The 15,024-nt window shown below is 40.2% G+C and overlaps 1 protein-coding gene across 5 annotated transcripts in view; it reads left to right on the top strand.

Annotated features, from left to right (window-relative positions):
• KIAA0368 (KIAA0368 ortholog) overlaps positions 1–15,024 on the top strand; it is a 103,382-nt gene that overhangs the window by 11,461 nt on the left and 76,897 nt on the right. For 4 of the 5 annotated variants that reach the window (XM_021067464.1, XM_021067473.1, XM_021067461.1 and 1 more), the window contains one exon: positions 11,732–11,862. In XM_021067464.1, the coding sequence (XP_020923123.1) occupies positions 11,732–11,862 (131 nt within the window). Of the gene's footprint in view, positions 1–7,840; positions 8,013–11,731; positions 11,863–15,024 lie in introns of those variants that run through there. The other variant, XM_021067458.1, reaches the window with a different exon arrangement.

Below are 15,024 nucleotides of genomic sequence, written 5' to 3'. Positions count from 1 at the left end.
GGTTTGGCCAGGTGTTATAGTGGCATTTAGTGAATTGAAATGGTATATAGGAATCAGTAGGTGATGTGGACTTAACTACCAGTTTGGTTAGTTTTTTTTTTTTTTTTTTTTTTTTTTTGTCTTTTCTAGAGCCGCTCCTGCGGCATATGGAGGTTCCCAGGCTAGGGGTCTAATCGGAGCTGTAGCCGCCGGCCTACGCCAGAGCCACAGCAACGCGGGACCCAAGCCGCTTCTGCAACCTACACCACAGTTCATGGCAACGCCGGATCGTTAACCCACTGAGCAAGGGCAGGGACTGAACCCGCAACCTCATGGTTCCTAGTCAGATTCATTAACCACTGAGCCGTGACGGGAACTTCTGGTTAGATTTTTAATTCATAGGATTGATCTACTAGAAGAGATTGACTGTTACAGACAAAATCTGGATGATAGCTTGGGCTTCCTTCCTCTTCATGGTTTTAGCCTCAAACTCCTGATTGTAGAGGTGGTCAAAGTTCAGAGGTCCTCACCCTCTCCCCCTCACTCCATCATATCCAGCTTTGTGAATTTCCCCTAATTTAGTGTACTTATGTTTTTCTTCGCTTCTGGGCTCCCATTTCTGAAAATGGTGTTTTGGTTCTGCTCACGTCAGTTTGGACATGAAGCCCACCCATTTCACTGTTACTCTCACACACACACACACACACACACACACACACACACACACACACAGAGTCCTCTTTTCCCAAGCATTTCAGGAATTCACTTACCTCTTGAAGATCTGGTGAGTCATGGGGAAACACCTTGCTTTTCCCCCCTTTCCTGGTCTGTCCTCCCCTTTCACCCCCGCCCCCCAGTCCTTTTCTTTGCAGTGACTACTGCACTCCTCCTGATTTGGAGCAGAAGGGTTCTGTCACATAGTCAGACCTGCTGAAATTTCTCTCTTTTTCTTTAAAAACAAAACAAAACAAAGAAGCCTTAAGTGCTTGTCATGGTATTACAAAATGTACAGTCCCCTTTCCAAGAGATTCTGATGTCAGATGTTACAAACTGCCACTGATGCTCTCCTTTCCTTTGCTGCAGAGGTTAGAGGTATAGACTTCTAAATGGCTTTCCTTGTGCATGAGAAATTACTATTTGATACATTCAACAGGTATTTGAACCACTTCTCTCTGTAAGGCACTGAGTTAAATGCTGGATACCAAGACACTACATCACAGCTTCTCAGTCAGAGGAGCTCTAGAGATGGATGGACAAATGAGTAGGCAGTGAGAAGGAGTCAGAGTCAAACAACACCTCAAAGAACTGTAGTGGTCTAGGGAAGGGAAGATGATTGGGCACTTCCATAATGTACAGTGAAAATAACAGGTGCCCAGAGAGATGTAGACAAGGTCTTTGGGAGAAAATAGTTTCAAAGGATGCAACTGACAAGGGCTTAATCTCTAAAATATGCAAACAGCTTACACAACTCAACAGCAAAAAAGGCAACAACCCAATTGAAAAATGGGTAAAAGACCTGAAGAGACATTTCTCCAAAGAAGATGGATGGCCAACAAGCACATGAAAAAAATGCTCAACATCGCTGATTATTAGAGAAATGCAGATCAAAACTACTATGAGGTACCACCTCACACCAGTCAGAATGGCCATCATTAGTAAGTCCACAAATATCAAATGATGGAAAGGGTGTGGAGAAAAGGGAACCCTCCTGCACTATTGGTGGGAATGTAAATTGTTACAACCACTATGGAAAACAGTATGGAGGTACCTCAGAAAACTAAATATAGAACTACCATGTGACCCAGCAATCCCACTCTTGGGCATATATCCGGACAAAACTTTCCTTGAAAAAGACACATGTACCCGCATGTTTATTGCAGCACTATTCACAATAGCCAAGACATGGAAACAACCTAAATGTCCATCAGTGGATGATTGGATTCGGAAGAAGTGGTATATATACACAATGGACTACTACTCTGTTATAAAAAAGAACAAAATAATGCCATTTGCAGCAACATGGATGGCACTAGAGACTCTCATACTGAGTGAAGTCAGTCAGAGAATGACAAATACCATATGATATCACTGATATCTGGAATCTAATATATGGCACAAATGAATCTAATATCTGGAATCTAATATATGGCACATACCATATCACTAATATCTGGAATCTAATATATGACACATACCATATCACTGATATCTGGAATCTAACATATGACACAAACTCATGAACATGGAGAACAGATTTGTGGTTGCCAAGGGGGATGGGGAGAGAGTGGGATGGACTGGGAACCTACGGTTAATAGATGCAAAAAACTATTGCCTTTGGAATGGATAAGCAATGAGATCCTGCTGTATAGCACTGGGAACTATGTCTAGTCACTTATGATGGAGCATGATAGTGTGAGAAAAAAGAATGTATACATGTATTTGTGACTGGGTTACCTTGCTTACAGTAGAAAATTGACAGAACACTGTAAGCCAGTGGAAAAATTAAAAATCATCAAAAAAAAAAAAAAAAGAAAAGGTCTTTGGGGTTTGTAGGGCCAGGATGGGATGTGGAACATGTAGTATTTGAGCTGAGAATGGAGATGGAGAGATGGTCAGGAGAGATTGGGAGAGTATTTCTGGTTGAGGGACTTGGTTGAATTGGGCAGGAACAGCATATGATGCCCTTAAGAAACTCCTGTGGTTTGGATGGCTGTTGGGGAGTAATGCAGTGCGTGGTGGAGAAGGTCCTTTGGTGCTAGACTGGCCCACTCCTAGGAAGGACTTCTTCTCTAATCTGGTATTCACCCTGGGCATATGCTACATAGATTAGCTGCTTGCTTATTTATTTTTTTCTTTTTTTGGCCGGCTTGCAGCATGTGGAGTTCCCAGACCAGGTATCAGATCTGAGCCGCAGTCGTGACCTCAGCTGCAGCTGCAGCAGCACTGGATACTTAACCCACTGTGCCAGGCTGGGGATCAAACCAGTGCTCCTAAGACACTACTGATTCTGTTGCACCGCAGTGGGAATTTGGCTGCTTGTTTTTTTTTTTAACGCACTTTTGGGGAAGTAGGTCTTTTTTTTACCCCTGGCAAAGACCTTCCATTTGTATTTGGACCCAGCTGTAAGGTGGCTTAAGCAAAAATGGGGTGCTTACTATAAGGAATCAGAGAGTTTTATGAAATAAGAGGGTCCTTCAGGAGGGCTTTGGAACTAAGGACTAGAGGTCATTCATTTCTTCCAGCTTCTCTCTGTACCTCCCTGCCTTTCCTTCTAAAGACCAGCTTCTTCTGATTTTGTGCTCCATGAGGTAGGTTGAAGATGCCTATATCATATCCCCTGGCTCACTCAGAGGTCCAGGTACTCAAGGGAGGCTTACCTCTGGTCTCCATTCTGAATTCCGGAGGAAGGGATGAATGAGTCAGGGACCCATCCTTTCACATTGGCTGTGTTGAGGGTGCAAAGTCGTGTTGTTTGTAGTTGTCTATTAAGTCTTAGCATCACCTGCACCCACTTTCCCAGCTTCAGCTGTGATGTAGTTTAACATACTGAGGATCATTGGGTTTGGAGTTGGACTGCCTGGAGTTTGAGGCCCAGCCTTGCCATTTAGGATCTTTGTAATCTTGGTTAACTTCCTCAGTGAATTCTAGGCTCTGTTTCCTCATCTGTAAGTTGAAGCTGATACTATCCATTTTAATAAGTAGTACTTGAGACAGAGGTGCTGTGTTCTGGTGTGCACGTGGAGGGTCATTTGGAGGGTAAAGACCTCTCACTCTAGGTTCACCTTATGAATTTTTCTTTTTGCTTTTTAGGGCTGCACTCAAGGCATATGGAAGTTCCCAGGCTAGGGGTCTAATCAGAGCTACAGCTGTCAGCCTACACCACAGCCACAGCACACAGCAACTTGGGGATCCGTAACCCACTAAGCAAAGCCAGGAATTGAATCTGGATCCTCACGGATACTAGTCGAATTCGTTTCTGCTGTGCCATAGCAGGAACCCCACCTTATGATTCTTTGTTTCATTAGCTGGGTGACCTTTTGCAAGTCAGATTCTGAGCCTCAGTTTTTCATCTACAAATTGAGACAATAGCTGCCCATCTCACAGTGTTTTTCTGAGGCCCAGAGGCCAAGTGAGACTGCTTTGTGACTGTAATGTGTTAACATATGTGTGAATTAAAAGAAATTAAAAACTATTTCCTTGTGAAATTATTCTGTTGTAGTCTAGTGTATTTCAGTGGTAACTTGACAGATCTTTTTCAAAATATTCTGTAGCATTAGATTATTAATTGATTTATGATGCAGTTGGCAGTGATCTAGGTATTTTTCACCTTTCCCTTTTAATCTCAGCTTCCATTTAAGGTTTCTGACCTGATTTATAGTTTAAACTTTACTTTCACACTCAGAAAAAAAAGTGTTCTTTGTAGAACATTTAAACAAGCTTGAAGAAATCAGAAACCTGTCACCCTGAAATAACCATTTTCTTTTTTTAATTCACACAAGTAATTCATGCTCGTGAAGTAAATTAGTAATGACATAGAATTAAACCAACAAACCAAAAAAGAATCCTCTAAAATTCCACCACACAAGGATAATCACTACCTTAAATAAAGCCCTTTCCCTGGTCTTTTTGACAGTCATGTTTTTCTCTCATACTTTCTAAGGAATGTTTTGATGTTCAGGTTGTCATGAAGAGGTGATTTATCCGAGGAAAGTGATTTATTGCTTTTTCTTTTTTTTTGTTTGCATTTTTTTCGTAAGTGATGATATGAGTGAAAAGCCAGAGCTTGCCTTTTATGAGACTGTGAGAAAATAGCCTTTCCTCCTTGACTCAGAAGCCAAAGTTGTGGTTTTTCGAGTGATATGAGGAATGAGTGATTTATGTAGACAGTTTTATTTCTCAGGAATAATTACATGTTTTCAGAATTATCAGCGGCTAATGGTAGATAACACTGGAGTGAATTCCTCTACTGGTTATTTCTTCCTTGGGGGGAAGGAGGAAGGAAGGAAGGTCCTTTCTTCTACTTTAGGTTGAAAAATTAAAGGCAGGTGAATAATATGAATTAGAGATTAATTTAATGGAAAATAAATGAATATATTTATTCGTAGTAGGTTTTTTTTTTTTTTTTTCCCTATATGAATGTAATAGCTGATATAAGCTAAGCTGGAAATTGGTTTTGTTTGTTTTGGGATTTAAGAATCCCACTGTTTTTGGAGTTCCCGTCGTGGCGCAGTGGTTAACGAATCTGACTAGGAACCATGAGGTTGCGGGTTCGATCCCTGGCCTTGCTCAGTGGGTTAAGGATCCGGCGTTGCCGTGAGCTCTGTAGGTCGCAGACGCGGCTCGGATCCCGTGTTGCTGTGGCTCTGGTGTAGGCCGGCAGCTACAGCTCCGATTTGACCCCTAGCCTGGGAACCTCCATATGCCGCGGGAGCAGCCCTAGAAAAGGCAAAAAAAAAGACCAAAAAAAAAAAAAGAATCCCAGTGTTTTTGACATGTTTCCTTTGAGACTAAATATTTTTTTTAAAGACCTTTTTTAGAGCAGTTTTAGGTTTACAACAAAATTGACGGGAAGACACAGAGATTTCGCCTATACCCCCTGCCCCGACAGTTGCATGGCCTCTCTCATTGTCTACATTACTCACCGGAATGGTACATATTTTACCAAGGAGGGACTGACACTGGCGTATCATAATTACCCAATATCCCACAGTTTACATTACAGTTCACTCTTGGTATTGTATATTCTGTGGGTTTGGACAAATGTATAGTGATGTGTATCTATTATTGTAATGTCATTCAGAGTATTTTCCAGTGTTTTCAGTGCCCTGCAAATCCTCTGTACTCTTCATATTCATCCCTCGCTCTCCCTTCCCTGCTGATAACTGCTCATCTTTTTACTGTCTCCATAGTTAGGCCTTTTCCGGAATGTTACATGGTTAGAATCATATAGCATATGGCCTTTTCAGATTGGCCTTTTTCGCTTGGTGATATGCCTTTAAGTTTCTTCCATGTCTTTTCATGGTATCAAAGCTCATTTCTTTTCAGTGCTGAGTAATATTCCATTGTCTCTTTGACCAGTTCATTTATCCATTCACCTACTGAAGGACCTCTTGATTGCTTCCAAGTGTTGGGAGTTATGAATAAAGCTGCTGTAAACATCCATGTGCAGGCCTTTGTGTGGACATAAGTTTTCAACTCCTTTGGGTAAATACCAAGGAGTGCAACTGTTGGATTCTATAGTAAAAGTATGGCTGTCTTCCAAAGCAGCTGTACCATTTTGCATTCCTATCAGTAAACGTTCTTATTTTTGTTCTTCCATATCCTTTAAGGCTCCTTTCAAGTTTTAAAATTCTGTGATTTAAATTCCTTTCTTTAGCCTTGAAGCATGGATTGTTTTAAAAAAATTTGCTCTGTGTGTTTTTTTTTTTTCTAAAAAGAATGGTATTTGTACAGAAAGATGCTTAAAAAGTACATGAAAGTACAAAGAAGAAAAGTTGCTGATATACATGTTCTCCTTTTCATATTGTATCAGAAAACAAAATTATGATGATGCATATGTTCTTTTTAACATAATGAAATATATCAAGTGTAAAGTATTGAGGGGAGTTCCTGTTGTGACTCAGCGGTTAACGAAATCGACTAGTATCTATGAGGACGTGGTTTTGATCCCTGGCCTCGCTCAGTGGGTTGGGGATCCCGGATTGCCCTGAGCTGTGGTGTAGGTCAAAGACAAGGCTTGGGTCCCTTGTTGCTTTGGCTGTGGTGTATGTGGGTGGCTACAGCTCCAGTTCGACCCCTAGTCTGGGAACCTCCATATGCTGAGGGTGCAGCGCTAAAAAAAAAAAAAAAAAGAAAAAACAAAGAAAAGTATAGAGAATAATCTTAGGAACACTTATGTATGTCCTACTTATCTTTGTCAGAGCTCTACATTTTTTGCTATAAGCTACAGGTTGTTTTTTTTTTTTTTTTTTTTTTTTTTTTTTTTTAAGAAATAAACGTTACTGATAGAATTCAAGCTCCCTGTGTTATTTACCCTTTACAAATTTTCCTTTTCTTTCCTTTTTTTTCTCTCTTCTCTCTTCCTTTTCTTCTTCTCTCTTACCTCCTTGCCCAGGGGTTGACATTCCTGTGCTGTATGTATCATAAGCCATATATATATATATATATATATATATATATATATACACATATACACATATATATATGTATGTGTGTGTGTATGTATATATATATTTATAGCATTTAAGAAAATTTGACATAAGTCCAACCGTAGTGTACATGTTCTTCTGCAACTTGCTTTCTTTGATCTTAGTTTTTAAGATATTGTCATGTTGGTCCTTGTGACATGTGGCTCTTGCTTATTTTCATTGCTCTATGACCCTGCCACATTTTTTCTTTCTTTCTTCCTTCCTTCCTTTCCTTTTTTTTTTTTTTTTTTGGTCTTTTTAGGGCTGTACCCACGGCATATGGAAGTTCCCACAGTCTAGGGGTCAAATTGGATCCACAGCTGCTGACCTATGCCACAGCCACAGCAATGCAGGATCTGAGCTCTGTCTGTCTGTGACCTACACTGCAGCTCACAGCAACGCCAGATCCTCAACCCACTGAATGAGGCCAGGGATCGAACCTGAAACCTCATGGTTACTAGTCAGATTCATGTCCCCTGCACCACGACGGGAACGCCCCTGCCATATTTTCTTTTCGGTTTTCCTGTCGACTGACATTTAGATTGTTCTCCTCCCCCCGCCCCCCCGTCTTCTCCCCCCACTTTTTTGCCTTTTCTGATCCTGTGGCTATTAACAGTTTGTTTTTTTTTACAGGTTTTATAGGTGCTTTGTGTTGTCTTTCCCTGGGAATTTTTCTCCAGTACAGTGATTTACCACGTGTAGTCTGAGGACCGGGGAATTATTTCTTGCAAGTAGAAAACTTAACGGCAGAGTAACTCTAAAGTAATGTTAATTGTACCTCAGATACTTTTGTGATGACCTGGAGGATGTCAGTTGCTACAGCTAAATACTGCGTCTTTGTGAAAGGTGAACTTGAGTTTTAGATCCTCTTGAATTTTCAGCACTTTCAGTTATATCCCGTCTTGTTTCACAATAGATAGGTTTTGGAGGAAAAGGCCTGATTTGGATTGTCACTTTCACAGACTCAGTTCCAAGGGTTGAGGTTGGTAAAAGCACAGGGTTCACATTCCTTCCTGTGCCTCCAACAGCAGGATTCAGGCACCACACTGTTGCTAAATCTTGGTGTATTTTGCTAACTTTGATAGGCAGAACAATTTAGTGGTTGATTGTATCTGTACTTTTATTTACACTTCTTTTAGTAAAGTTCGAGCATGCCCGATGATTATTTATTTAAAGTATTGATGTGTCTCTCAGGATGACTCAGCAGTGTTACATTGATCCTCTCAGAGGGTGTAGAGGCTTGGCCGCCTCCTCGCGTGTGCTCCGTGTGCTTGCTGCGGACCCCCTGGGATGCTCGGTGCCCTTTCTTTCCTTTCCCATGTTCCCATCATAACTACTTTCGCTGTGTTGAGAATGTTCTATTTTCCTTTCTAGTAAAGGAGAGTGGGAAGTGACAGGTGTTGTGCTTCAGACACGTAGGAAGCGCCCAAGTGATTGTATGAAAAATGAAAGGGACCAGATATCACTTGTTTTTTCAGCCTTTGGCACAACAGATTCTCCAGGTCCGTTAGTCATGAACAATTTAGCTTCCTGCTTTCTTCCACAGGACAGATCTTCTAAGCTTCTGGAGCTAAGATCTGTAGGCAGTTTCCACTGCCTGAGATCTATAAGGGGCTAGGGTGGAGACGCCTCACCTGTAACTTCCACGCTGTGGTGGGTTGAATTCACTGTTCCTAAGAGCTCCTTTTATAGCAGCATTAGAAACATTTGGTTTGGTAATCTCACAGCGGCAGCCTTCCTGCCTCGCCTCCCTCCCTTCCTTCCTTATTCTTTTCTTCCTTTATTGTTAATTTTCAAACCTAACTTGAGGCTTTATTTGGGTTTCACCAGTTTCCCATTAATGTCCTCTTTCTGTTCCAGGATCCGGTCCAGGGCACCACAGTGGGTTTTGTTGTCGTGTTTCCCCAGACTCCTGGTCTGTGACAGTTTCTTAGTCTTTCTTTGTTTCTTGGGATCTTGACAATCCTGAGCAGCGCCGGCCAGGTATCCTGTAGAATGTATTTTAGTTTGCTGTTTTTGTTTGTTTTACTCATGATTCAAGGGTGATTATAAGTTTTTGGAAGGAATCCAACAGAGGTGAAAGGCCCTTCTTGTCCCATTCGGAATCATGATACCCACGTGACGATCCCTGATGATAAAACTTTCGTCACTTGGTCAAGGTGGTATTTACCAGGTTTCACTGCTGAGAAGTTAACATTTCCCTTTCCCTTTTCTCTTCTTTGGAAGCAGTCGCTAAATCTGGTCTGCCCTGAAGGGGTGGGTAGAGGCAGGAATTAAGCTCTACCTCCTGGAGAGGAAGTATCTACATCTAACATTTGGAATTCTTTAAGAAAAGCTTGTCTCTTTTCGCCAGTGCATTTAATCGTTTAATCATTTATTTATATCATGGAGTCATGTCGATTTATTTTATGCTTTGGGTTAGAATCCAGTATTATGTTATTAATTTCCTTCCTCAGATTTGTTCCAGCCTTGGCCATAATGGAGCTTTCAGGGTGGTTCCTGTATCCCTTTGACTTACTCCAGGCCCCATTTCTTTTCTGGCGCTGCAGGATGCTTCAGGTTCATCTTGCTATTTCCCTGCTGCACCCCTAGGGTCAGCCATTTCTCCAAGAGTCTGGTTCCTGTTACTGGAGAATGAGGTTTACAAAGCAAGGTCTGGGTGCTGGATGTGATTGTTGCTTCTAGGTTGTGACCAGGCTGTCATCACTAGATTCCCTCTGGTGATACTTATCTATATATTTGTATCTGTGTGTGTGTGTGTGTGTGTGTGTGTGTGTGTGTATCTGTCTTCCTTTTAAAGTTATTGTGGGAATTTCAAGCATATACAAAAGTGCAATTCTCAGTATCTAGCATGTGGCTTGAACAGTTATCAACTAGTGACCAGTCTTGGTTTCATTCATACAGCCCCTCCATATTCCTTACCCCAGCACCCCCAATTATTTATTTACTTTTAATTGAGTACCTAAAGGAGGCCATGAATTTATTTTTATTTTTGAAATAATTATATGTATTTAAGGTGTACAACATGGCAATTTGATATGCCTATACTTAATGAAATGATTACTTCATTAGGCTTGTTAACATGTCTTTTTCTCACAGTTGTCTTTTTTTGTGTGTGAGGAGAACATCTGAAATTTACTTCTCAAGCAGATTTCTGGTACACCTCTGATTATATGATATAAATCTAAGGAACTGTGTTATTTCACTTGTGGATATTTAAGTCTTTATCTCTGAAAAAGGACTTTTAAAAATTTTCTGCTTTCTATTTTTATTTTATTTAAGATTTTTATTTTTTATTATAGTTGATTTACAGTGTTCTGTCAATTTCTGCTGTGCAGCAAAGTGACCCAGTCATTCATATATATATATACACACACACATTCTTTTTCTCACATTATCCTCCATCATGTTCCTTCACAAGTGACTAGATCTAGTTCCCTGTGCTCTATAGCAGGATCTCATTGCTTATCCACTCCAAATGCAATAGTTTGCATCTACTAACCCCAAACTGCCAGTCCATCCCACTCCCTCCTCCTTCCCCTTGGCACACAAATCTGTTCTCTATGTCCATGAGTTTGTTTCTTTTGTGTAGATAGGTTCATTTGTGCCATATATTAGATTCCAGATATAAGTGGTATCACATGGTATTTGTCTTTCTCTGTTTTTAAATAAATTTTAAAGTTGAGGTATAATAGAACCAGTAGAAATTATGGTAGTGTAGAGCTTGTGAATTTTTATAAATGTATGTATCTGTGTAATCATCACTCAGATTGAGATATAGGACATTTCCAACCCCTTTGGAAACTCCCTATTCATTACTGATACTTTTTGTAAGAATCTTTAAAAAACAAACATAACCAAAATACCATTATAACACCTACAAAATTAACAGTAATTTAAAAAAATCAAATATTCAGTCATATGCCTTTGGTAGGTTCCCCTCTCACCTCTGTCGCATCTCCTCCCCTGCAGTGTATTGGTTGGGTTTCTTATTCTCCAGTTTATCACAACCTGGCTTTTGCCGAGAGCATTCCCATGGTGCTATCATGTTTCTCTCTCAGTGGCTTTCTTGGTGGAAATTTGTCTCACGGTCTGGTTAGCTAATCCCAGCGGTAGTGGGCAGTGATTCTGCCTTTGGAGAACTTCATTAGTAAGATGGTTTCACCAAAGATGTCTTATCCCTGGTATCTGATTATAGTTCTCCTGCCTCGCTCTGCTAGTGAGGTCTAAAAGATTTCTTCAAAACCTTGTGTCTTTCCTAGTGTCCAAATCCTTTAGAAAAGCCAAGTAACTTCGTATGTAGGAGAGAGATTTGCTGTTCTTGGCTTTGTTTTCTTCTCGTCTAGAGATTCAATGACCAGGACAAGTGTTAAGACAGTATAATTAGCTAGTAAACCTTTTTAGTGTTGTTTCAGAGCTGTGCCAAAAGCATCTGCATACAGAGCTAGCTTTAAAGTTCTGACTGAAGGATCTGCAGTATAGAAAAAAGGATTAAACTGTAAAAGTAATTAGTGTTGGTTGTGTTTGATCTGCTAAATTCTCCTTTTTTTCCTTCTGTATTTTAGATCAGCTTGAACGGGTCTTTTTACGACTTGGCCATGCTGAAACAGATGAACAGTTACAGAATATTATATCTAAATTCCTTCCTCCTGTTTTGCTCAAGCTGTCCAGCACCCAAGAAGGAGTACGCAAAAAGGTAAGCATGCTGGGACAGTTGGGGGAATTAAATGGTGAATACGTGGATATATTTTATCAAGTGAATTTTCTCTTCCCATTATCAAAATATAGTTTCACTGGTCCCAGTTTTAAGGCCTTTAAAAATGGAGAGTAAGTCCAGGACCAGCTCCCATGATTTAAAAGTACCTTGTATGCTTAGCACAGCTGCATTTAGCACCAACTGTACACTTGGCACCAGTATTAGATGATGTAATTGGGATAATTATTCTGGAATATATGGAGGCTTGTTCGTGCCCTTGATTCCAATACGAAAGTCAAGTGGTAATGGGGCAAGAATATTCTTTAATCATTGGCCGACTGTGAATATAAATTTAGTTAAAAGTAAGCAAAAGAAATGTTTTTAAAAGCAAGCTACTGTTGTACAGCTCTTGTTTTAGGTTTTTGTAAAGTACTGTTACTAAAAGTTGGATAATTGTTACATCAAGATTTTCTTTTCTAACCTAATGTTCTCCATGGAACATTTGGCTCCTTCATTTTTAAAATGGTTCATAGTCTTCCACTGTATTTATACTAGACCTTGGGGTTTTTGAGCTGTCATCAAGTTTCTTCCCTTGGGCCACACTAATTGACTGGCAGTGGCTTCCTGGAGGTCTGCCCGGAGAGGGATTCTGAGGCCCGATTTGAGTTCAGTGGAAAAAGAGTATCTTAGAAGAGTGTCTGTTATGTTTGTAGGAAGGAATAGGACATTCTTGTCATACATATGACATGCCTGCTGTTAATACTGCTTTGCTGAGATAGGTATGTGTTCAATGATGTCATTCTCCCATTTAAAACTCTTCTATTGCCTTCTCTTACCCTTGGAATAGCGAGGTATAAAAGGCCCTTCATGAGTTGGTCTCTGTTTTCTTATTTAGCTTCATCAATCTCATCATTCATTTGATGAATATTTACTGAGTACCTTGTATATGCCAGGAGTTAAGGATATGTTGGTGAAGAAAGAAACATCTACTTGGGGAGATAAGTATTAACAATTAGGCAAACAGTGAACAGTTATAATTATAAATGCTAATAGGGAAAAGAATTCTATGAAAGAATATGTACAGGGACTTGATTTAAATTAAGTGTGGGATGTAAGGGAGGCCTCTCTGGTTGTAGGAAGTAGTCAGGCAGAGAGATGGGGAGACCACTCGAGGCAGAGAAGGCCTTGTGCAGAGACGCTGAGTTGCAGTGGAGTGTAAAGCCTTCAGGGAGCTAAAGAAGGCCACAGTGATGCAGCCAGTGCACCAGAGGACGGATGACCGGAGGTCAAGCCTGGGGATTCCAGTGGCAGCCACTTGAAGGGGTATTGGGGGTAATGACACAGTCACTCTGGCTGCTGGGTGGAGGAAGACTTGGAGTGGAGACCAGGAGAGTAGACAGAAGGAAGTTTTTGCATTAGTTCAGATTTCTAGGCTATTTTCAGTAGATGGTTCCCCCCCCCCTTTTTTTTTTAACTTATTAGGGTTTTAGTATTTCCTTGTATTTTATCTTTTTGTAGAAAAGCATTCATCTCTAACCATCTGCTTTAAATGTTTGGTAATATAATTTACTTCTATCATATTTTTCTTTTATAATGATTTTTATTTTTTCCATTATAGCTGATTTACAGTGTTCTGTCAATTTTCTACTGCACAGCAAGATGACCTGGTCACACATACACTATCATAGTATTCTTAATATTCCATTAACCATTCAAGTGGAGAAATTCTGTTGTTTCTACTTTATTATTACTGCCAAAGGTTTACTTTTTTTATGGGGCATTTTAAAAGGAAAAACAGCTTTTAGATTAATTTTCCTTTTTAAAGTGTATTTTTCTTTCATTTGTATCCAAATTATTTCTTTTTTTTTTTTTTTTTTTTTTGTCTTTTTGCTATTTCTGGGGCCGCTCCTGCGGCATATGGAGATTCCCAGGCTAGGGGTTGAATCGGAGCTGTAGCCACCAGCCTACGCCAGAGCCACAGCAACGTGGGATCCGAGCCGCGTCTGCAACCTACACCACAGCTCACGGCAACGCCGGATCGTTAACCCACTGAGCAAGGGCAGGGACCGAACCCGCAACCTCATGGTTCCTAGTCGGATTCGTTAACCACTGTGCCACGATGGGAACTCCCAAATTATTTCTTATCTTGTTTTCCTTTGATAGGTTTTTCTCATGCAGGATTTCCATTTGTATAAAAACACATAGAGAACAGACTTGTGGTTGCCAAGGGGGAGGGGGAGGGAGTGGGATGGACTGGGAGTTTGGGGTTAGTAGATGCAAACTATTACATTTAGAATGGATAAACAGTAAGGTTCTGTATAGCACAGGGAAATATATCCAGTCTCCTGGGATAGACCATGATGAAAAATAAAATTTAAAAAAATGTATAAATATGTATGACTGAGTCACTTTGCTGTACAGCAGAAATCACATTATAAATCAACTATGTTTAATAAAAAATTTCTGTTCGTATAGTAATGGTAGAGATTATTATGTGTCAAGAAAAGTGCTAATCACTTAAAAATCTTCCTAAGGTTATATGAGGTGTAGAATATTTTCTCATTTTATAGATGAAGCTGAGGCTTGGAATGATTAAATAACTTGTTTAAGGGCAGATGGTAAGTGGTTGAGGCAGGATTTGAACCCAGGGCTCTACAACCTAAAAGTGTAAGTAAGCCCTGCCAGCCATCAAGGTAAATGGTTTGTTCTTTAATTGTATTTTTTTAAAAAAAAACAACCAAAAATGACTTTAGTTTATGGATTTCTCTTTGATTACTATTTTGGTTACAGTCCATAGTTATATTAATGAGCCATATTAGTTGTTTTTTTTTTTTTGACTGAATAATTAGTTTATAAGAACTTTTTTTTAGTTTCAAAATAGTGTAAAATTTGCCTGGTTTTACTACATGTTTTTAGTCTTTTAAAATATACTTTTCTTGGAGTTCCCATCCTGGCTCAGTGGTTAACGAATCTGACTAGGAACCATGAGGTTCTGGGTTCGATCCCTGGCCTCGCTCAGTGGGTTAAGGATCAGGCGTTGCCGTGAACTGTGGTGTAGGTCACAGATGTGGCTTGGATCCCATGTTGCTGTGGCTCTGGTGTAGGCCAGCGGCTACAGCTCCGATTCAACCCCTAGCCTGAGAACCTCCATATGCTGCCTGT

This window comes from Sus scrofa, chromosome 1, assembly GCF_000003025.6.
Source record: "Sus scrofa isolate TJ Tabasco breed Duroc chromosome 1, Sscrofa11.1, whole genome shotgun sequence".
Classification (NCBI taxonomy): domain Eukaryota; kingdom Metazoa; phylum Chordata; class Mammalia; order Artiodactyla; family Suidae; genus Sus; species Sus scrofa.
This window is presented reverse-complemented; position numbering and strand designations above follow the sequence as displayed.